Source organism: Phyllostomus hastatus, unplaced genomic scaffold, assembly GCF_019186645.2.
Source record: "Phyllostomus hastatus isolate PE091 unplaced genomic scaffold, TTU_PhHast_1.1 phas_scaffold_129, whole genome shotgun sequence".
In the NCBI taxonomy this organism is placed as follows: Eukaryota; Metazoa; Chordata; class Mammalia; order Chiroptera; family Phyllostomidae; genus Phyllostomus; species Phyllostomus hastatus.
The window spans coordinates 8,509,654-8,533,769 of NW_025334009.1; the positions used below are offsets into that span (position 1 = coordinate 8,509,654).

The 24,116-nt window shown below is 50.0% G+C and overlaps 1 protein-coding gene across 3 annotated transcripts in view; it reads right to left on the reverse strand.

Annotated features, from left to right (window-relative positions):
• Positions 1-2,844: 2,844 nt before the first annotated feature.
• Positions 2,845-24,116, reverse strand: part of NKTR (natural killer cell triggering receptor) — a 45,178-nt gene continuing 23,906 nt past the window's right edge. For all 3 annotated transcript variants that reach the window (XM_045856612.1, XM_045856614.1, XM_045856615.1), the window contains 11 exons: positions 24,008-24,037; positions 23,337-23,482; positions 22,281-22,503; positions 21,673-21,828; positions 16,773-16,860; positions 16,128-16,273; positions 12,030-14,927; positions 9,054-9,149; positions 7,713-7,769; positions 7,124-7,225; positions 2,845-5,619 (listed from right to left, as the gene is read on the reverse strand). In XM_045856612.1, the coding sequence (XP_045712568.1) occupies positions 5,532-5,619; positions 7,124-7,225; positions 7,713-7,769; positions 9,054-9,149; positions 12,030-14,927; positions 16,128-16,273; positions 16,773-16,860; positions 21,673-21,828; positions 22,281-22,503; positions 23,337-23,482; positions 24,008-24,037 (4,030 nt within the window). In that variant the 3' untranslated portion in view covers positions 2,845-5,531. The remainder of the gene's footprint in view (positions 5,620-7,123; positions 7,226-7,712; positions 7,770-9,053; positions 9,150-12,029; positions 14,928-16,127; positions 16,274-16,772; positions 16,861-21,672; positions 21,829-22,280; positions 22,504-23,336; positions 23,483-24,007; positions 24,038-24,116) is intronic.

Consider the following 24,116-nt stretch of genomic DNA (forward strand, 5'->3'; position numbering starts at 1 on the left):
GGATTGCAGCAGTCACACCCAAGGAGGGGCTGGAGGCTGGGTGAGAAGGGAGGGAATGGTAGGATCTCCACGAAGACCCCAGCTGTTCTTCTTGCTTCTCTGGCCTACCACCCATCTGCGGGAGCCCCGGGCAGAGCCTGGGCTCTCTGTGAAGCTGCCGGCTCTCGGGCCACACTAGAACTGGCAGGAAGGGGCTGTGGTTGGAGGAGCGTGGTCTGGTGGGCTCAAGGGGCCGCTCGGAGCCGAGGCCTGCCAGTTGAGTGAACATCAGCCAGAGCGGAGGGAGGGAAGGGCGCCCCAGGCAGGGAGAGCACCAGGAGGCAGGAGGCAGTTTAGCATCTGCAGAAGCTGGAGGCGATGTGATGTCAAATTCCAGTCGGGCAGGAGTGCCGGCTGCATGGATTGCTCTCTGGGCCTTGGCGGGGGCCCTGCCCAGGAGTTTCGCCGCAGGCCTGGTCAAGGCCAAGGCAGGCTTTCTGGAGGGGGCAGGGTGGGACTGGGTTCCTGGGGACGGGGATCCAGGGCCAGAATGGCATGCCCCGGCGGGAAGCCAGGAGTTTGTGGAGACAAGGACGAGCTCAAGGAGCCTTTAGACACCTGGAGCTGGGTTGGCCAGATCAGCAGCCCGGCCCCTGCCCCCAGAGGCCAGCCTGCGGGTTTTCTCACAACTTCCGCAAGCATCCAGCCCCGAGTGGCTCTGCCGTGTTGGGGACCAAACTAGCAGCCCCAGGCTTGGCTGGGGAAACCAGACTTGCCCCTATGGAACCTGGCATGTGTGTGCATGTGTGGCTGAGTGGCTGTGCAGGCTCAGCCTCCCTGGGCACCTCGGAGCTGTGCACCTGCTGCAGCTGAGATGGGGGAGGGAGGGAGAGCAGAGCGGCCACTGGGGCTGGCACTTCAGCCCCGGGCCATCCAGGGCCTCCCACAGCTAAAATCTGCCACCAGGCCAGACCCTCTGAGAAGGGAGCACGCTGGCCTCCATGCTTCTGGCTTCATTTCATTTCACTTTGAAGATACAAAGTATCCCTATGAGCAACTATTCTGTGGCGCAGCCCTTAAGGGTTTGGGGCCAGAGCCAGACTGCCTGGGTTCAAGTTCTGCTTTGGCATTTCCTAAAGTCGGGGAACTTCAGAGAAATTGCTTGGATTTTTAGAATTCAGCTCCTCCTCTGAGAACAGGGATGGAGGCCTCCTCCCTCCTAGAACGGGATTAAATGCTTAGAGCCAGGCCCAGAGCCAAGCGGTTCAGGACGCTGGCCCCGGGGCCTGCCTCCAGGAGGAGGGGAGGCCCCAGTGGCTCCACATGGAAGGCCAGACTCAGTCACTAATGAGAGGCCTGGGGTCCCTGGCCCCGCAGGGTGGAGAGAACCCCAAGCGCAGCGAGGGAGGCCTTGGAGGCCTCGGATGCCAAGGCCATGACGCCCGGGCTGCGGGAGGGAACAGGCAACCTGCTGGTTTGAATTAGGTCCCCACCCGCCAGCAGCTGTAGCCTGTTAGTGCCGAGCTCGGAGGAGGCAGAACCTCAGCACCGCCCCTCCAGCCCCCACCCAGAGACCTAACTGCCCCACCCTGCAGGGCCCTGGGTCAGCTGGGGTTGCCCTAGCCACCCACCAACAGGGAGGAGGAGGCAGGGGCGAGGGAGCATTGCCTTTTTCTACCGGAACCTTAAGAAAACCAGACCTTTCAGGCCCCCCCGCCCCCGGCCCCTTGGTGTGGGCTCCTTGCCTCACCCTCACCGGGCACTGACCTGAGCTGCCCAGCCTGTCCCCTGTGAGGCTGCTGCCTTCACAGCACCAGAGGAAGGCTCCCCGTTGAGCAGGAGCCCTCCAGCACCCCTCCCAGCTCCTCCCACCCCAGGTTCCTCAGGGGACCGCAGGCTCCAGCCGTCACTGCGGGGCGGCAGCTGCAGCGCAGGTGCCCTCGAGCAGGCCCCTCTCCTGGTCCAGGGCTAACCTGCAGGCTTCCCACTGCACCGAGTGGGGTCTCTTTTCCCTTCTGGTGGCATGGTGGCCCACGAGGGGCATTTTCTTTGGATTCTTTGAGCTCCTCTTCAAGACCCAGCTGATTCAGAACAGTTGAGACCAAAGCTCCCCGTGCCTTTCCCCCCACCCCGCCCCGCTGGTGAAGATGCCCAGCAAGATCCCAAGCGCTCCCTAGAAAACAAGACCCCGAAGGAAACTTGCTTGGGGATTTTCCATGGCAGACTTGCAAATTTTCTTAAAAGTTTAAAGCAACATATCCAGATTGGACTGTCGTCAGGAGCTGCCCGACTTGAGGGGGGTGGGGTCTACTGTTGACAGAATTTTGAAAACGGAATCTCTACAAGCCTTACTTGCAAGGGGTTATGCTGTCTTCGCCAAGCAAACACCAATTCCTTGGAGTCCCGAGGAGAAAAAAGTTAATTGTACTTGCTCTGCAGATTCTCCTGTGGCTGCTAAAAATAACCCCACGAATGTTCCCTCCAGGAGCGCGTGCCGTGTGGCTGGCTGGCGAGCCGTGGGGACGCAGGTGTGCAAGCTGCATAGGTGGGTTCGCAGGGGAGCCGCCGTCCCCAGGCAGCCACTCGCAGGTGGATGGGACACGCACTCCTTCCCCGGCACACACGTCGGCGTGTGGTTGCAGCCGGGTGACCGCAGCCAAGCCCGGGGCCACTCTGGAGCTCCTGGGGGGTGGGGCACCAGGCACCACCGGAGCTTCTCGGGGCAGTTGCTGCCTGAAGTTCCCGGCTACGGGGGAAAAGGAGCCTTGGAGGCGGCCGGCAGACGGGCCCACAGTGTCCCCTGCCACCCCAAAAGGACCAGTTCGGTCTGTGCAGGGAAAGATGAAGCACGCACAGGCGCAGACGTAAACTAAGTACACGTTTTAATTTCTACAAGGCGCCCCTTTCAAGTTTTAGGGGAATTTAAATGAAGTGTATACAAATTAGACGCTGCTGATATGTACAAAAGTTCTTCTAGTTTTTAAACACCAGCTATATCATGTTGCATTTGCAGTAAACGGGACCTTACAAAAACAGCCCGATAATGCATTTTCTATTAAGCAGCACAGAACGCAACATAATTCGATTTCATTAAAAATTACCTTAAAACACAGAACAGTCCCCTCAGGAAGAACAGCCGTCTCTGCAGCTCACGCGGCAAACACGCACGCTGGGCGTCGCTCTTTTCCACAGAGAGAACCGATGAGGCTCCCGGGCCAGGCTGCCGGCCCGGGGGGGCAAAGGGACTGCCCGCGGGAGGCCGGCTTCTACAGGGCCCCTGCCCTGTTCTGTGCCCCCACCCAGGAACCTGTGCCTAGGGGACCGCTCCCGTGGGGGTCCGTTCTATGACCTTGAAATGGGGGGACTGCCTCGGTGGGCTCCAGGGAATCGCATGACCCTTAACATAGAGGAGGAGGGAGATCGGAGGAGGAGGACTCGCTGGGCCCTCGCTGGTCTGCAGATGGGGAGAAGGAGCGCACGAAGGGGAACTGGGACCTGGGGAGCCTGGAGGAGGCGCCGAGAGAAAGGCCCCCGCCCAGGAACAGAGTACTGCCAGCCCCTGCACGGACCTGGGAGCAGCGCCTTCCCTGGAGCCCCCGGCAGGGGGAACGCTGCCCTGCGGACCCCGGTTCCTGCCCCGCGAGGCCCTGAGCCGAGCCCAGCCCTGCCGAGCTGGACGCACGAGCTACAGAACCGGGAGCTAAGAAGTGGGTGCTGTTTAAGCTGCTGAGTCTGGAGTCGTTCTTGACGAGGTAAACGTATCCACTGCCCAGCAGTAACTTTCCTCAACATAATGAGATTTGGCAGTTTTTGTTTGGGCTCTGAATACTGATTTCTCCCAGAGTATTATTACAGCAATAGTCTCCACTGCAGGCAACTTTTGAAAACCCTTCATGTGAATCACAACATTTTGTAGTCACTGTGTCAGACAGTATGTCTGTGTGACTTGGGTCTCGTTTTCTGACGCACTCTATCGACCTGGCAAACGACTGACCCCTTGACCCTGTTTAGGAACCGTTTCCGGGTAACGGTTTGAACACATCCAAGGCCACCCCTCCATCCACCAAGGGCTACCAGGTCCCCCTCCGGAGGCGCCCCCCCTTCCCCAGCACCCCGGGCGCGGCCTGGGTGGGGCGGCACCGCGTCCTGCCCGAACACCCAGTGTGAACTTCTCCTGCGTGACCGGACTCAGCTGGCACTAAGGTGATAAGTACACTTGGGGGAACGCCAACTAGATTAAAAAAAAAATCACACCGGCTTTCACCAACCACACATTTTTGGAGGAACCACCCAGAACTGTGAAAACGTGCGGTGTACGCCATCCCGTATGCCCCTCTTTCCCTTTGCCCTGGGCGCACCCGTCACGCAGGGCCCCCCCACCGCGTCAGCGCGGGACACGGCGCAAACGGGGAGTGCGGCTGGTGCCGAGCGCCGCTCGGCTGCTCCTGTGGTCGGTCGGCCACTGGACCCAAAGGCCCTGCGAAGCGTCCAGGATGGCGGCAGGTAGGCTCCGCTGTTACTTCTGAAGTCCAGTCTTCGATCCGCTCCTCCAGAGGCACACCCGCCAGTCACATGCAGCAGGCCTGTGTGGCCACACAGCCCCCTCTGCCAACCCTGCCCGGTCCGGGAGGCCCCCAGCCCACGCCTGTGGCTTGAGAGAACCCCTCTAAACAGTTGAAGTGAATACAGCTCAGAAGGAACCATGTTTGGTGCCGGCGAATAAAAAATTAATCTCTCTCTCTCGTGAGACTGTAATGTATAGTAGAGAAGAACGAGGCTTCAAGGGGCACCGAAAAGCACCAAGCACCAGAGGGTGGACTGGAACGGAACTGTCCTTTCCAGTCCGAACTTCTGATCTTACTGATTAGAAAGCACGTGAACGGTAGGCCCTTAGAGACAGTGTAGGTACTGAGAGTTAAGGCTGGTTTATTCCTCTTACCCTCACGCCTGCCAGCCAGAAGTAGTACAGACAGCAGGCTGTTCGGTGACCACTCTCCCAGTCCTCGGAGACGACGGAGGAGGAAGGAAGGAGCGGAGAGCCCCAGCGCCGCCGCCCCATCCTGGCTGCCGGCGGTGTGCAGCCGGGTGGTGTGTCTCCAAGAGCACGGGCGCACGGGGCTCTGTACCAGGTGTGCGGACACCTGGCCGCCTTCCACGGTTCTCCACGGGCCTGTGCTCGGCAGCACACATACCAGAACCTGACGACGGGCAGAAAGAGTCCGTACTCTAAGGAATACGTGAATGGAGAGAAATAGTCTATCCAAAATAATATTGCAAATTATACTAAGAGTTCATGGTTTCTTGATTCAAGAAAATGAAATTTCACTTCCATAGCTGGCTACTGTAAAATGTGGCATAAAAATATTTTTAGGAGACATATCTGTACTTTAAATTCTGCACACAAGGAATGAGTAACAATTAAGAAGTGTCTACTTTTGAAATTCATCTCTAATATTGAAATAGAACAACAGACTGCCATTACGTTTCTTACACTTTTAAGTTACCAGATATTTACAAATAAGATATAATCTGTATCAAAAAAGGGGGCATTTTCAACTATATCTGCTGCTTTCACTGGGACTCCGGCGATGAGAGTAACTTCGGTCACTTTCGCTGTCAGAGCCGTAAGATCTACAACTCCTGTGCAACAAAACAAAACAAACACACAAACACGTTTTAGCTGTCAACCCTCTGATTTCCCCTGGTGGCTTCTTTTTTCACCAGACTGGCTGAAAGCCCTCCCCCCAGGTGGCACCCAGCACCATGGGGGGACGGGGGTGGGGGGACTGCTGGCTGGGGGTGGGTGGTAACACTGAGGACGTTTCAGAGATGCTTTAAATGGTAGAGAGTAGTAATAGCAAGGTTCAGATAAAATAAGGAAACACCACATCCTGGAAAGTTACCTGAATTCCACTCATGCAAACAAACAATAATTTTCCATGCTACCCAAACGAGCATCAATACTTACTTAATTAGACTGAGGAAGTAAGGGGAGAAGGTGCATGAAGAGTGTTTCATTCCAGATATGGAAATCAAAATGGTGCCCAATGGGGGGGCAAGGGGGCGGGCACAGAAGGAGGGAGCACTGGGACAGGGGGTCAAGAGGACAGGGTGATGGTCACCATCCAGTTAGACTGCGAAATATTCACTGAGAGCCAGTCTCTTTGCTAGACACTAGGAACACACACACACACACACAGTGACCAAATGTTCCCTGCAGCTCCAGGACAATACAGAAGAGGGGAACTGCGCACGGGGGTGGGGTGGCACACATCAGGGTTAGAGGCGTGGAGGGCTTCCCGGGGCAGAGGGTTGCGGCGCAGACCTGCAGGGTGGGTGGGAACTGGCCATTTCAAGAGGCAAGCGGGTGTCTCCAGCAGAAGCAAAGGTTCCCGCACATTAAAGGGAGAAGGCAGAAAAGCCCGGGCTGGAGCTGCAGGCGGAAAGGCCTGAGGTGCAACGCTAAGGAGCCTGGCCCTGCCCTGGAGGGCAGCGTGGACAGAGCCCTTGACGAGTTTAGGACAAGGAAGTGTCCAGATAGCAGTCACCTTCCAGAAGGATCACGGGTTGTCCCTGCAGTGGATGAGGGGAGGGTAAGGCTGAAGGCCACCAGGAAAGGGACACAACAAAGTCCCAGAAAAACTTACAGTACTGGGCAAAATGTTACATAAAACATAGTACTTACAAATAAATAAAAAGCACATTTCCCCCAAATAAACGTCGAGATATGAAACTTAATCCTGCTGCTGAAGCAACTGACTATAGCATCTTATTATATACTTTTTTTTTAATTTAAAAAATTAACAAACTCGCTCTGCTATTTCTAGCAATGAGCCCCATTTTAAAAAGTGGGCCTCAGTTTGGGTGGACTTCTCTCTTCACTCCTTCCGAGAAAAATGTCTGTCCAAGGACATGTGAGAATCTAAAAACCCGCTTTAGGTTCCAACGTCAACAACAACCAGCAAACGTTACCCAGCGCCTTTAACACGAAGGCCGCGTCTGCAGCTGCCTGGAGGCTGCTGAAGTTCAAGGACAGGGGAGGGGATTTCCATCCTAAGACGATCACGTTTTCTCTCCCGAGTCTACGGCCTCGCAGGCCGAGCGCCCACAGGACCGTCCGCGCAGGGCTTCGGGGGAGACCCACCTGGACCGCCTGTTGTAGCTCCTGCCTCGGTGGTAACTGTCGCTCCTCTGGCTTCTGCTGCGACTCCGGCTCCTGCTGTCGTAGCTGTCGTACGTGTAGGACCTGCTTCGACAGCGACAGTGAACTCTCAGGTTTTCTACTCCAACACTCACCTGTTCCCACTCCCCTTCAGGAGCTCAAGAGAGGTCTGTCTCTGAGGCCGTGGGCGTGTGCGACAGTGAGACACGCTCGCGTGACAAGCACCGGAGATGTTTCACAGCCGCCCCAGACCAGACATGCCGCACCAAATGGAGAAACGTCACAGAACTAACACTGAGCTGGGCGGAGCGAGTCTGGCCGACATGGTGCACTGTGCTCAGTGACCCCTGCCCCTACAGCCTGACAGCGATTGTGCCTTCTGACCCCGGAGCAGAACGGGCCAACAGGAAAAACTGTCGAAAAGACCCCGTTTAGAAGGGGCGTGGTTTCACGAGACAAACGCGTGTGTTTAAGTTTCTCAACAAAACCCAACACGTTTAAAGGGCATGAGGGTTCTACAAAAAAGGCCTCGTGGTCCTGCCCCTGTGGGGGTCCCCACCCCCGTCTGTACCTGGACCGACTGTGGGGGTCATACGAGCTGCTCCTGGATCTGCTCCTGCTGGACGTCCTAGTATGAATCACATGAGGGACCGTCAGTGCGTGCAGCGGGACAGGCTACATCAAAAATCTAGACATTCATTTACCCATCAAGGAAACACAACGAAACCCGGCAGCTGTTAGTCGCTGTATCAAAAGTACACTGGATTTTTAAAAAAGCATGTTGGATTGCATGAGACGGATTGAGTTTTAGGCTACTCTTCTCGGGGGTGCGCCCAGAGGAAGTCACTGGGGAGGCTCTAACTGCGTGCGGGCGGAGGGGACGAGAGGTCTGCCCAGGCGGGACACTGCCTTGTGAATAACGTGAAGCTGCAGTTGTGGGAAATGCCTGAAAGGCAAACGAGGGTCTGAAGAATCTGTGAGAGCCAGAAATCTGGGATTACCCTCACCCCACTTCTTCATTTGGTCCCTCTTTAAAACTCCTCCTATCCTGCCCCGGCTGGTGTGCCTCAGTGGACTGAGCACCGGCCTGTGAACCAAAGGGTCACTGGTTCAATTCCCAGTCAGGGTACATGCCTGAGCTGTGGGCCGGGTCCCCAGTTGGGGGCATGTGAGAGGCAACTAACTGATGTTATTTCTCACACAGCAATGTTTCTCTCCCTCTCTTTCTCCCTCCCTTCCCTTCTCTCTATAAAATCTTTTTTTTTAAAAAAAGGAGGTTTACAGTTATAATACAAATAAAAAAATTAATAAATAATAATACAAGAATAAGCTGCTGCCTGTACTCAGAACTGTAAACCTACTTTGGGGAAAAAAAAAAAACTCCGGCCCCGGCTGGTGTAGCTCAGTGGTTTGAGCACAGGCTGCGAACCAGTGTCACAGGTTCGATTCCCAGTCAGGGTACCTGCCTGGGTCGCAGGCCATGACCCCCAGCAACTGCACATTGATGTTTCTCTCTCTCTCTCTCTTTCTCCCTCCCTTCCCTCTCTAAAAATAAATAAAATCTTTAAAAAACAAAAAACAAAACAAAAAACCAAAACAAACTCCAACTTCTCCTATCCCGATATCTAACCCAAGTCAAGAGGCGAGTGCAGGTGTGGACTCAGGGTAAGGAAGATGCACGCTGGGATAGGGAGGAGGTAGAGATACAGTGGTCAGGGCCTCTCTTCAATATCTCTACTGCTTGCCTTTCCTCATTCTGGGAGGGTCCCGTCCCGAGAACAGCCAGTGAGCGTCTGACTGCTCCCTGAGAGGGAACTGGCTGGGGGAAGGGGCCGGACTGGCACTGGGCAGCGATAGGCACGGATGGCAGCCAGGATGGAGGCCGCACGGAGGGCGGGACTCACGAGCTCACCTGTGACTTTTGTAGCTGCGGGAGGAACTGCTCCGGCTTCTCGTGCGGCCCCTGCTGTACCACCCTCTGCTCCGACTTCGAGAATAGCTTCTTGATCTACAATTAGGAGTGTAAAGCTATCACTGTATTAACCCCCACGCTGTTAAAATTAAGTTACTTACAGGGCAGGGAGGGAAACCACAGTAAGAGGACAGGCCGTGGGAAAGGTCTCTCGTGAACTCCTTGCAGTGTGGGTGTGACGGTGACAGTTAAAAAGGGTTTAAATGGAACAGACTGACACACAGAAAAGCCAGGAAATGCTGCTACAGGTATGTGTAGCAGAAGAGGAAATACCAGAAGCCCTATTAGTAATATCAGAAGAGGAAGTAATCTAATCTCCATTAACGGCAGAATGGGTTAAAAAAATTAACTCAGAGATATATACTGAAATATTCTAAAGCAGGAAAATGAATGAGCTAAAGCCTCACGTAACAACTGAGACATCTCTTTGGAACATAATGGTGAGTGGAAAAGGTAAACACAGAACAACATCTATATATAAAAGGATTTTGTTTGAAAACATGCAAAAGCAACCCTGTATAAAGACAGAAACATCTGAGGAAAGACCACACAGAAAAGCACCAAAACCATGCCGACGGTTTAGAATACTGACTAGGAGAGGAGAGACAGTGGGTAGCACTGCGCAGGGCTCCATCAGGCACATCGAAGCTCTACTAAGGTTCTATGACATCTTAAATTACGTTTTATACCTTAGTCATGTATTTTATGTTTGCATCTATTTAACCGTTAATCAAACAGAAACGTAAGGAAGGCAGCCCTGCCCTCTGCATGCACTCGGCCCCCCGCCCCGCCCCGCCCGCCCTGCTTCGTGCCCGTCGCTCCGGGTCGGGGCTGTAACCCTGCGTTCAGGCCACTTCCGGGAACCCCTTCCCGGGGTGCACGCAGCCTCGACCGCACTGCCTTCCAACAAGACTCTAGTCATTTGTTTGCTCAACAACAATCCTAAAGCGGACCGGGAGGAGGCTGAAAGACCAGCGGGGGACAGTCTGTGGATCAGCAGACATTCAGTCCATCCAGAATGTCCATGAGCATCTTTAGCTGATGCCACGTGGCCCTTGGTATTCGGTCCTGTCAGAAACGTCCACGCTTAAAAAGAATATCCCTGGGTACAGAGAACTCACTTACTTTCATTTTTGATTTAATACACAAAAAATCCAGCACGTTTCAGTGCTCCAGTAATTGTGGTGTGGCTGTATTGCCAACGACAACCCCGCTCTTGCCTTGGTCGTCTAGTGGTGATGGCCCCTGGGGCCAGGCAGGGAGATCGGTCAGCACGGATCAGTCTCGGTGGGTGTTTTGGGCAGAGTCAGGGTGTTCTCTGCAAGGCAGTCCCTCACTTCGGCCAGTCCACAGCCCAGCAGGGGAGTCAGACCCAGGCGGGGAACCAAATCGGGAAGACAGATTTCAGCTATGTCGGCCTGCTGCCTCGGCTGAACAGTTTAGAGCTCACTGCTCGGCCTCGCTGTGCCCGCCTTCGTTCGTACGACGAAGCACCACCCACCCCAGCGGCACTCGTCGGAAGGCACGAAATGAGAGTGGCCAGCGTCGCCAACAGCTCAGAGCTACCAGCGAGTACACGGGAAGGCAGATGTTGAGCAGACAGGAGGCAGGAGACAGGTAACTGCACCCAGGAACAGGAAACACCAGGGTTCGCCAGCTGCCTGGGCCTGCTGGGAGTCGGGGCAGGAGGAGGGGGGGGCCCACAGCACAAACACGGGATGGTGTAAGAGGGGTGAGGAGCGTCAGCAGAGGGCTTCCAGAAGGCGAGGACCAAAAACCGGCCGCGTGGGAGAACGTGAAAACCTCACTCGGGCTAGCGAGATGGGGGAGGCGAGGCACAGAAGACAGACTGCAAGCAGCTGAGGAGTAAATGGGAAACAGTTACGCAGGTGCAAGTGCTGTTTCCTAGTTTTAAAGAAATCGGGGTGAAGGGAGAGAAAGACCGACAAATAACTAGAAAGGGACACAAAAACGCTCAAAGACTATTATTGTATTTTAAGTTCAAGTCATGGAAATCAAGCGTAAAATAGTAAGACATATGAGTAATTAAGAGATAGGGAGGTGAAACCAAGAGATATTTACAACACAAAGAGTATGAACTACTTATTCCTATCACCACCACCACCACCACTTCTTTTTTAGCTTAAAAAAACTCTCAGCCTATGCTGATGACAAAAGTTGGCTGCAACTTGAACCGAAAATAAATAAATAAATATATCTAAAGATGATGGTTTATACCGTCCCTCCAACCCCGTCCCAGCCTTGAATAAAGATCACCGAATTGGGCAAAAAAGGTAAAGGGATTAAGAGGCACAATTTGGTTATTAAAAAAGTCACGAGGATGTACAGTACAGCACAGGGAATACAGTCAGTAATATTCTAATAACCATGTACGGGGCCAGGTGGGGACTGGAAATACCAGGGGAACGCTCGTAAAGCCTACGAATGTCTAACCACTATGCTGTCCACCTGCCGCTAATACAAAATAACACTGAATGTAAGCCATAATGAAAAATAAAATGAGAAAGAGCTCATCCAGATGCTTGCCTTGAGCAGGCAGCTTGGTCTCCGCGGTCCTGCGCTCCCTCGTGTGTGAAGGGGAGGGTCAGGCGGAGGGTCTCTCCACCCTCTCCACCCTGCCAGTGAGTGGAGAGCTGCCACCTACCGCGGCGACTGACTCCTGCTGCCAGAGAGCTCCAACGGGAAGTGACAGCTTTCTACACCGCGCCCCAGCTGCTTCCCTGGAACCCGCTCCGTGTCCTCAATCTGCTCTCTGAGTCACCGGCACAAGACTTCTCCGTATCCACCTTCCAGATATTTGGAAATAGCGATCTTGTCCCTAATTCTGGGGTTCTTCCAAGCTAAACAGTAACAGACTCTCTTTGGGAGGAAGAAAGGAAAGGGAATATGGCTCACCGATAAGATGACGTGGAACTTCGAGACCGACTTCTCGAGTGACTGTAGGAGACAGACCGCGTTCTGTGTCTGGACTTGGTTTCGGATTTACTGCGAGACCGACTGGGGCTCCGGGACTGGCTGTCGCCGTCCCGACTAGGCGTCTGCTCATCACTTGAACTCTCCTGATTTCTCGGCCTCCGGTTCAAGCGTGCCGTCTTTCTTACTTCATCAAAGAGAGACCCAGGCCGCACTTTATTTTTGCTTTTAATTTCGATCCTCAAGCCTTGCGGCTTCACTTCAGGCAGAGCGGTCAACGCCTTGCCTTCCAGGGCGCTGGATGTGACAGTCGCCGGTGCTGCCAGGTGGCCCGCCCCTTGCAGGGGCTTCCACTTATTGTCCAGGAGGCCGAGCTGGCCCCTGTCGGCCACCTCCTTCCTCGCCGTGCTTTCCACGGCGCCGGCCGGGCCCGCAGGCCCGCCGTCCGCTCTCCCCGCCTCGCCCACCGTGGCGGCGGGGCCTTCGGTCACGCTGCTGTCCTGAGTGCGCGCCTCTGCCTCGGGGTGCTCCGCCTGCACCTCCTCCGTCACAAGGCCCACCTCGGGCACATCCGGCCGCGCACCCCCCAGAGGGGACGCCCCCTCCACCTTTGCTGGGGAACTCCTATCCGGGGTGCAAATCTCCATGTTGTCATCGGCTTGGAACACGTCCTCCACGCCGCTGGAGACACTTTCTTCGAGGGGCTGAAGGCGTGGGGGCGAACCGGCCACCTTCTCCTCTGCGCGTGAAGGTGCGGGAGAGGCGCCGAGTTTACCGTCGTCGTCGTCGGCCGGCTGCTCGGCACCCGAGGAGGTCGCCGCCGAGTTCTGTTTGCCTGAGAGGCTGCCATCTTCATGGGGCTTCTCAGGTTGGGGGGTATTTTCCTTTGTGGTTTCGCTGTTTTCAGACACTTGTTTTTTCTCCTGTGACTCCTGAGTCACTTGCTTTTCACTAACCTCCTCCTCCTCCTCTTCCCCAAATTCCAGTGGAGGCTGCCAGTGGAAGGCCTGTTTTCGTTTTGGAGCCTTGTGCTTTTTGTCTTTCTTGCCCTTTGTTTTCTCTTTCACTTTTTTGGTGTGTTCCCTCTTGAGGTTCTCCTTTGACCCGTGCTTGCGCTTCCGCGGCTTCCCCCGAGGGTGCTCCGAGTCGCCACAGGACCCCTCCGAGTCCGAGGCCGAGGGCCGCTGTCTGCCCGGCCTCCGAGCACCGCTGCCATCGCCCGGCGAAGGGCCTGCCGAAGCCTTTGCTGTGGGTTTGGCTTTGGTGTGAGTTTCACCGAACTCTGATTCGGAATCTGACGTGGCCTCCCCTTCCTCCTTATCGGAAGACGGCCGGGAGTTACTTTTACTGTTTTTGGTTATGTCTCGTTCAGAATTGGACTCTGAGTCCCATTTGCTCCCAGCGTAATTCTTCCTTTTGGGCTTACCGCCATTTCTAAAGTGATCGGAGAGATCCCCTTTCAGAGTTCTTTTTGAATGAGGGCGTTCCTGTTCAGGCCTGGATTTCCCTCCGTCTCTGTTTTTCTCTTGTTTATTGTTCATTTCCGTTTGGGCTTGCTTCCCTCTCCCCTGGGTGGACTGTGTAGCCTGGACACTTGACCGATCGCTGTCCGAAGAATAATCCAAAGATGACTTGCTTTCGCTGTACTTTCTCTGACATGACGACTTGTCTCTGCCCTTCACGTATTTATTGCGAAGTGTCTTTTCAGAGCTGCTGCTGCGCCTTTTATTTGAAGCGCTACTTTTTTTCCCACGGGACCTCAGTTTCCTCTTGGCTCGCCTGCCGGCGTCACTGCTGACAGAAGAGTACGAAGATGATCGACTGTACTGGGAACGGTCACTGTACTTGTTCCGCGAATGAGATCTGGAGGAGGGAGACCTAGACCTGGAACGCGAACTAGCTACGCTTCGTGACCTGGAGTACGATCTGGAGTAAGATCTGCTCCTGGAGGATCTGCTTCTTGACCTTGGTGAACTTTCTGAACTTCTGTCACTGTATTTTGAGTAAGCACTCCGGTCACTTTCCGAATTCTTTTCTCTTTTGTGGTAGGATGATGAGCCACCAGTCTCTTTAATACTTGCTAAACTGTAAGCGCTTTGGATGGGCAGCAAAGGGGTTGTTTTCGCTTTCATTTCCTGAATTCGCTCATAAGAGGGCTTCCAGGGCTTCTGCCCAGGCTTCCACCTCGAAGGAGGGGGACTGTCACTCAGCGGTATCACGGGAATATTTTCTGCCACCACTGGGGGTGGTACTATGATGCTTTCATTTTGTGGCACTACTGCTCTTAAAGGTTCTGCTTTAACGGGTTTGTTCTCACTCAGCTGAGAGGCCGTTCTTCGTGGTGACTCTGATGCTGTCCGCTGGTGCGCTGACTTGGAACTGGATCTGGACTTGGATCGGCTTCGAGAATGTGATGAGGATTTTGATGGTGTCCTTGATCTTGAGCTTCCTCTAGAGTAAGACTGCGAGTGAGACTTTGATCTGTAGGAGTCTCTGCTGGAATGAGTTGAAGAGCTCTGGTCATCCTTGTCCGATTTAGACCAGTCCCTCTTTGACGAGTGACGAGAGGTGGATGAGGAAGATCGCGACCTCCCTTCTCTATCACCAGACGGCTTCATCCGTCGGGTGGAAGATTTTGAGGATTCTATGTCAGATGGCACAATCATCCTTCTCTTCTTAGTCTGTTTGTGTCTCCTGCAATGTTTCTGCTTTTTAGCTTTCTTTTTATGCTTAACCTTCTTCTCTTTTCTGTGTTTTTTATGGTGACCATCGGAGTGCCTTGCTGTACTAAGGTCTGAATAATACCCATTGTAAGACCATGATCTCGATCTCTGGGACAAGCTTCTTTCATCCCATCGGCTTGAACAGGGGTCACTTAACCTACAGAGAGAACATAATATGCACATATTATTTGCAAGCACGCTTTCTATGCTTTAGAATAAACACAACGTCCGTTCGTCGTCAATACAAGTGCGCTGATGAAGGCCTACTTAACAGCAGAGCGCAGCCTCCGTGGGCACACGCGGGAAGGATACGGCAAGGAGTGTCGTTCTGGTCTGGAGCTTACCGCTGCAGACATTGGACAACTGCTCACAGAGCCACTCACAAAAGGACTTTCCCAAAGCTAAGCAAAGAATTTCAAATTTGATAGGAAAATGGTTTTGAGAACCAAACCAACTAACCGCAAGAGCACTGCTGACACACAGCTCCCGGCCGTGACCGGCCCCTAACCCTCTGCCTGCAGGAGCACCGTCCAGCCACGCTCCCGGACGACTCTGTGGGCTCTGCAGATACAGGAACTCTAAGAGAAACCCCTTTTGCTCCAGAAGCTATTGTTTTATCTCAGCCCCACAAAGGTCATCGAGACCTTCCCCTAAGCTTTAAACTACTTACTACGGGGACCGAGGAAATAGGACGTGAAAACAGAAGCAGGCTTCACGGTCTCACTGGTCATGGCCGGGCTCACGATCGAGAGTCCTCAGGCCCGCGGTGCCCGAGCCGCTTCCGCACAGCAGGTGCGCACTCTTCCCTCCCTCTTCCAGTTCCAAACTGGCCACGGACACCCACGCGGACAAAGACAATTTTACCGCGAACAACCACAGCGGGTCCCATTGGTGTAGTTTCACTTTTTAGTGTATTTCCACTAGCTATTCCAAAGCCAGCCCGTTCCCAAAATAAATGTTCCACTGTGGGGTGTCGCTGAGGGTAAGAGATGGGTGCACTTCTGAAGAAGGAACAGCCCCCGGGGCCGGAGTTCACGCACACTCTGGGCACAGGTTTCCCCGTCTACCGGTTCATTCATCGGTAACCGTGACGCCTGGCTGTGCAAGACTTCCTGTTCATTCCCTAAAACTGAACAGGAAGTCTTTAAGAGATTCAGCAGGCTGTCAGTCTTGTGAGGGGAAAACAGAACGCCTCCTGAGAACAGCACCGCTCTCACCAAGTATCCCAAATGTGTTCTCAGGTCCCACTCTCGTTTTAAATTGAAGAATTCAGTGCAAACTCCAAAAGCAGGTCTCTATCCCCTTAACACTTAAAACGTGGCAGACATCGGACTGTGCGGAGACTGAAAGCTCTTACTTATCTCCTTTACTCCACTTCTCCCCACTGGGCGGTCTGTAGGCTCTCAGTCTCTGCATCTCCTCCTTCCAGTGAGGGGGCGTCTCACTGCTGTCGTCGTCATCCGACTCCGAACAGGACCTGGATCTTGGAGGTGTGTGATAGCGCTTTCAAAACAAAGACGGGAATCACGGTCTTTAAATACCTCTTAGGTACAGACTGCTCCAGAACAGAGTTAGGTGTGAGACCCAGTCTCAGACCCCGTTCAAAGGCAATAATGACTGAAGTACCGAAAGGGTGATGTGAAGTTATGTCAAACATAAGCAACTGAAAGAAATGGGGAAGGGCTGAGATGTACCTGCAATCACACGTGAAAACTTCCTCTCCGAAGTCCACGTGGTTACATTCATCAGCCTAGAGTATTCAGTGTACTAAGATTTCTCGGCATCCTGACAGTTTCACATGCTCATTTCATACTTCCAACCTATTCACACACGGCAGTAAATTCTGACCTAACACAATTCCTCTCCATGCTTACGGAGAACACAACTAGCTCCTTGCACAGATTTCGGATCACACCTAAAATCAAAGCTAGCATTTTGCCTACAGGTAAAAACATTGTACTGCTTAGATAATTTGAAAAAAGAAAAGTCTTAGCAAACGTACAATTGTGCCCCTTCCTTTAATCTTCCGTCCAGACTTTGACACAGATGGTTTCTGATCACTTACAGTGGGTGTAGCATCAGGAATCTTCCTGGAAAAGGTGATTGAAGATTAAAAATAAGCAAATGCAGGCAGTTTTCTCAATGTTTACATGCAGAATTTATGCTCCTATAACACAAAAACACTTCATTTAGATCCAACACTTACGTAGAATGAGGTACTCCACTTGACCTAATTTTCTAATCCTTCAAATGCCAAAACTGGGGGGCGGGGGGAGGGGAAATAACCCAACTGGGATGAAATACATGATACTAGTATTTGTCTTTTAAGCACAATTACTATTTTTAAACAAAAACCTCTTTTAGAAATCTCTTGTCAAAACAGTAATGTTCTAAGGGAATCCTGAGTTCTCTCTGACTCATGCTTAATTGTGCCTTTTTAGCTGGTTTTTCTTTTACTTGATATTTTTTATAGTTCATTTGCCTCCATCTCTCTACTATTAACTGCCCCCGCTTCAATGCTCTGAATCTGCGGCCCCGCCTTACAGGCAGCTTTTAAGAGGACGGACTTTGTGGTGGCTACAGTTCCCTGCATGAGAAGTTTATTCATACCTGCCTGTTTTGTATGTTCTTATTAACAGAACGGCTAGCTTTTACTGAGTACTTACTATGTGTCAGGCATTATGTTAATGAGCATGTTTAAATGTTTTTTTTTTACTTTGTATTTCATATGTACAGTATGTATATAATAGAATTGGTCATTTTAAGTGTACAACTCAGTGGCATTAATTACATTCACAATGGTGTGCGAACATCACTGCTATCTTTCCAAAACTTTTTCATCATCCCAAGTCAAAACTCTCCCAATTAAGCACGAATTCTCTACTGCCACCATTCCCTCAGCCTCTGGTAACCTCCACAGCCAAATAACATTCCATCGTGTGTGTGTGTGTACACACTTTTGTTTATCCATTCATCTACTGGTGGACACTTGGTGAAATTGCTGGGTTACACAGTAAGTCTATGTTTAATTTTTTGAGGAAGCACCAAACTGTTTTCCCACAGCAAATGCATCATTTTACATTCCTACCAACGACGAATGAGGATTCCTAGTTTGTTTGTTTGTTTGTTTGTTTTAATTAGAGCCATTTTCGTGAGGAGTAGTTATCTCATTGTGGGTTTATTATTTCCCTAACAAGTAATGATATGAAGCATCTTTCCATGTGCTTACTGGCCATGTATATATCTTCAATATAAGAATTCATTGCCAAATCCAAGGTCATGAAGATTTAGCTGTCTTTTTCTAGGAGTTTTATGGTTTTAGCCCTTACATTTAGGCTGCTCACCCATTTTGAGTTAATTTATGTACAGGATGTGAGGCAGCAGTCCAACCTCCTTCTTTTGCATGTGGAAGTCCAGCTGCCCCAGTGCCATTTACTGAAAAGACTGCTCTTTCTCCACTGAATGGACTGGCCCCCCTGTCTAATAATCAAATGGCCACAGATGTATGGGCATTCCACTGGTCTCTATGTCTCTTCTTAATGCCATACCACACTATTCTGATGACTGTAGCTTTGTAGCAAGTTCTGAAATCAGGAAGTATGGGCCCCCAAATTTGTCCTTTTTCAAGATTATTTTGGCTATTTAAGGACCCCCTGCAATCCCATTTGAATTTGGGTTTTGACTTTTCCCTTTCTACAGAAAGGCTGTTGGCATTTTACAGGGACTGTACTAATCCATAGCTCACTTTGACATCTTTATGATGTTCCACTCCACGAACATGAAATGTCTTTCCATTTATTTAGGGTCTTCCTTAATTTCTTTCAACAATATTCTGTAGTTTCATTGTCCAAGTCTTTCACCTCTTTGATTAAATTTATTCCTAAGTGTTTTATTCTTTTAGACACTTTAAATGGAACTGCTTTCTTAATTTCCTTTTCAGATTGTTGCTGTTTTTAATAAGCATTTTATAGGCATTAGCTCACTTAATTCTCGTAACAACACTATGGGTAGATACTATTACATCTCCATTTTGAAGAATTTTACGATGCAGTGGTTAAAAATCTTGCCCAAGGCCACAGAAACAAATGAAACTTGACTCTGGGTTTTCTAGGGTTCTAGGAATCTGGACCCAGATCATTCTAACTATAAGCTACATTGTGGTTTCACCAGTCATTTCATTCTCATGACGTTACTTGGTTCTCACAACAAGATCACTAGGTAGTGTTGGTAGGCAGCTGTTGGCCCCATTTTCCTCACAAAGGGAAAAAGCACTCAACACCAATGACTTCCCTACAGGTGTTCAGCAAGAAATGATGTCCACATAGAACCCTTTATTTTTATTATTTTTTAAAGATTTTATTTATTTATTTTTAGATAGAAAGGGAGAGAAGGAGAAAGAGGGAGAGAAACATCAATGTACGGTTGCCTCTAGCACAGCCCCACCAGGGCCCTGGCCTGCAACCCAGGCATGTGGCCTGACTGGGAATCAAACCAGCGACCCTTTAGTTCGCAGGCTGGCACTCAATCCACTGAGCCACGCCAGCCAGGGCCATGTGGAACTTTTTAGATACTGGCCCTGTGCTGCCCTCACCCTCCACGTCTCCTCCACCTTTTGATTTGACTTGCTGTATGGCCCAGAAATTGGCATTTTTAAAGCTTGCTAAACTATTGTCAAGTGCAGCCGGGGTTAAGAATAAATGAACTACAGCAAGTGTGGAACTCAGCTTCTGCTCAGCGAATTGTAAGTGATAATGAGCTTAACTGCAGGTAAGTCAGTAAGGCAGCAAGCTCGCTCTGGCTGCCCACCCCTGTTTCTACCCCTGGCGTGTGCTGAGTGCTTGAAGCACACTGAATTCTAGCTCCCAAACAACTCATCAAAATCTCAAAGATCTGAGTCACCTAGATCAATCTGCTAATTTTATATGACACTACTATTGGCCAATTGTGATTTAAAATAATTCTGCACAAAATAACTTCCTGAGATGTAACCAAAGAAGAGTAATAACCAAATAAACTTATCAGCAACATTCAATCCAAATTCAAGACAGTCGTATAAACGACCTTAAACAATGCCAGAAAACAGAGGTCATTAAATTAGGGCTATTATGTAGGCACTTACATAACAGGACAAACCCCCCAATTTTCACAAATATTTATTAATGAAATTTAAAATATAATAACTGAGTTTCATTTTCTGTAATACACATCTATTCATGAGGAGACTGAAATTCTCTTTTGGTGTGGTACCATTTCACTCAATTAGGGTTCACAGTATTTCCTATTAAAACAGATGACGTTAATGCTGTTTGTCTGGGAATGCTGATCTGTAATGAAATTTTACATATTTCGTTTTTGAAAACATCTTTCCCTCTCATGGTTTCTACGTGCAGCACCTACAACGCTGGAGAGCTGGAACCGCACCACTGCATCCCGGTGCGGCACAGCGTCCCGGGCAGAGTGAGAGGCCGTGACAGCCTGCGCACCAACTCTGCTGCCGCCCGCCGCACAGTTCTGCCGCTGCGCGGAAGTGGGCCAAGGAAAGTACGAACAAGTGACTTGGCCGTGTTCCAGTAAAACTTTATTTATGAACATTGAACGTCATTATCATTTCCAGTATCACAAAATATTATTATTCTTTGATTTTTTCCACAAACATTTGAAAACATAAAACCCATTTTCAGCTCACAGCCTTCACAAAAAACCAGGCAGTAGGCCAAATCTGACCCACGGACCACAGTTTGCCAACCCCTGTCACAGGACCCGGAAACTGACCATTCAAGTCTCCTAGCTTCCAAAAGCCAATGGATTGGATCAATGAACTTGGTATCTTGTCTTTTAAGAAAGAAGGGTCTCGTCCTGGCTTGCGTAGCTCAGTGGATTGAGCGCGGGCTGCGAACCAAAGTGTCGCAAGTTCGATTCCCAGCCAGGGCACATGCCTGGGTTGCAGGCCATGACCCCCAGCAACCGCACACTGATGTTTCTCTCTCTCTCTCTCTCTCCCCTGCTCCCTCCCTCCCTTCTCTAAAAATAAATAAATAAAATCTTAAAAAAAAAGAAAGGTCTCACTAAAATTTATTCACAAGCCAGCAGTTTTTAAAATGAAAACACCAGCATCTAAAGCTATTAACTCAAAGATGCACCCTATTTTGTAATACCTTTATAAAATGAGATGATTGAGGCTAAAAAATAGTTAATAAACTACATAATAACCTCATGTAGGCACCTGGTTGTGGACAGGAACATTTGTATGACTTCTCAGCCTTTAATCTAACCGATTCTTCACCGGGAATTTATCAATTACACCAGCAATATTATTAATGTATTTCTGTTCAGTGTTCACATATAATACTTCTTTAAATAATTCTAAACTTGAATTAATACACAAAATACTTTAAATACTAACTTTTGAGACCAAATCTAAAGCTATACATTAGCTTTTCCAAAGCAGAGAAATTATCACCAGGGAAGTTAATGACAGTAACACGTTTATGATACTAAATTCTATCACCAACTACCATGCAATTGATTTTACACTATTCTAATTGGAACACGGTTTATTACTCTGTTGGATCAAAAGAGTTGGATCCTAACTTTGCTCTGACATCTAAAATTTCACCTCTAATGGAAAGCCAAGTAAGATTAGTAATGCAGTCTTTCCAGGTGTCCAGTAAGAACCTCCCCGCTGACTGACGTGCCCGGTCCCCTTTCCTACACGTGGAACCTGGATTCTGAAAGGCATGGTGCAGGTCCTTCTGTAGTCAGGTCCTTCTGTAGTCTAGTATCTCCCAGTTATCTTTCAAAGCATTCAGATTATGGGTCATGCTCAGTTATGAGTGTGGAACTACAATGAGCTGATGAAATCATCAATCGGAAATGAAAACATAGGGTAACATCCCACTTACGGTTCAGGTTCCACTGTGACAAGAGGCATATCTCTTCTGAGTAAAAACCGGTTCTCAGGCACTGGCGGTATCTCTTCTGGGCGGACCACTGGCTTTTCCCTCTTAGCATTCGAATCGACGGACCTTTTCCCATTGGTATCACTCCTCTCAGAGTGACTGTGAGAGATGTACCAATTCACCAATTAAGATGTGTAGTGTTTGCATTTCATAGTAAAAGCACATAAAATTAGATGATAAATAGCAAAACTACTGATACCTTACAAGTCTCACTCAAAAGGTTTATACAGTTTTCCCAAAGAGAACATGTAAAATATCAACCCAGATGAAAACCCACAGTACTAAAATTCTGAAAATTGTCAAATGAGTCCTAACTTTTTTCTTTTAAGAGTTTCAGGGATTATTTTCAACTAAACAACTAAATCTTTGGTATGAAATGTCTATGCTACTTAGATCTGCCAGATTTCGATTTACATAAAAAATGTGATCCTTTTTACAATAGGGAGCAATGCTAAGTTTGCAGAATTATACACACTTTACTCCCCCCATTCCAGAGGGGTTTTGTTCTGTGTTGTTTTTTTGGAAAGACCGCCCCAGGGTCTCACACCTACCCTTTCGGGCTCACTGTGTGTTTATTCCTGGGCTCTTCGGAACCGCTTGCTTCCTTTCGTCTCTTCTTAGAATGCTTAACTTTTGGCCTCCTCTTGTGTTTCCTTCTTCTGATTCGCTCCTGTTCAACCTCACTTTCTGAAGATGATTCTGAAGAGGAAGAGGAATTCGAAGAGGAATCCGATTCTTCTGAGTGAGTTGGTTTCTTCCTTTTTTTCTCAAATACTTTTAAGAAACGTTAACAAAAATGTTAGTATGGGCGTGTCTACCTTTCAGAGTAAAAAGTGTCGTGACTAAATATCATGAAGCACCCTTTATGCACAGCACACTGACAATGAAACTTAAATTTTTTTTCAAGCTGATAATACAATCTGCTGATGAGATTGTAAGGCACCAAAGCCCTTGCCTTCGTGAAGTCTAGTGGGGTCGTATAAGAAAATACCCCCATAATATGACAAACAGTGCTGTAAAAAAAAAACCCAAACAAACCAAGCAGTGTAAAAAGAACAGGGAGAGTCAGGAGTAATTAAGGCAACATTTGAGCAGAGACATAAAGGGGTGAGGGAGGGGTCAGGCAGATTTCTGAAGAGCACTCCAGACAGAGGGCAGAGGGGCACAGAGTCCCCGAGTCCTTGGCATGTCTGAGCAGTCAAGGCCAACACGGCTGGAAGACAAGGAATGATGGGGAACAAGTCAGAAACGGCAGAGCCCCAGGAGAAGATCACTCTGGTGGCTGTTAAGGGCCAACTGCAGAGGGCCAAGAGTGTAAGTAAGGAGACCGATTAGGAGGCTGCTGCTGCTGAGAGAAGATTGTAGAGGAGTAAAGACCAGGCAAAAAGAACACTCATGAAGCTATCGCCATAAGCCAGGGAAGAGGTAACATCTGGTAAGACTTGCCGATGGACCAGATATAGGGCGTGACACCGAGGTATCAGGGCTATTGCCATACCATGCGTATGAGGTTTTTGCACCACTGAAATCCAGGAGGCATCTTTAAGTTACAGCCCTCAACACCCATTACCTGTATCTGAGCTCCCTTTCCCGTCCCAAACACTCACCATCTTTGGCTGACTTCGCAGCAAGCACCCCACAGTCGATAACTCGCACGTCTGCGTAAGGTCTGCTTGCAGCATCGGTTTTCAGATTTTCGATTTGCTCGATTACTTCAAAACCGGAAATAACTAGTCCAAAGACAACATGAACCCTGTCACGATACAAATTCAAGAAAAAGCTGGTTTGCTGATAAGTAAGCCACAAGCAGTAATCAAGACAATTATTATAAATGACATGTCCACAGACCTGAAAATAAAAGCAGTGTTTGATGCATGAAGGGAACTAGAACCAGAGATGTGCTTCATAAAAGGGGGAAAAAACCAACTACTCACACTGGGCCTTAGTTTTCTGCCTTTAAATCAATGGCTCTTAACTACTTTACGGTAAAGAGTCCTCTGACAGCCAGAACGCACTTGCTGCTCAGAAACCGTCCTTACAGGGGCCCTTCAACGCTGAAAGGCCTGTCCATGGGCCCCAGGTAGGACCTCTGAGGGGCATGAAAGCCATGGAGTCTCAAGACTATGGCACCAAGTGATCCTTAAGGAAGAGTCTGGCTGTGAGGTTCATCCAGAGACCAAGAGCGCCCCCTTGAGGGGTTACCCAGGTCCACTGTGTCTGGGACCAGCCACCCAAACCTCCCAACACCTCCCCAAGGGAGTAAGAACATAACTCTTACCCATCCAGGTGCGGAGCAGGTTTTGTGGTGCTGTGTAACAAACACCGACACAAAGATGGCGGCAAAAACCAGGCGTTCGGGAGAATAGAGCAGAAGGGTTTAACACAGA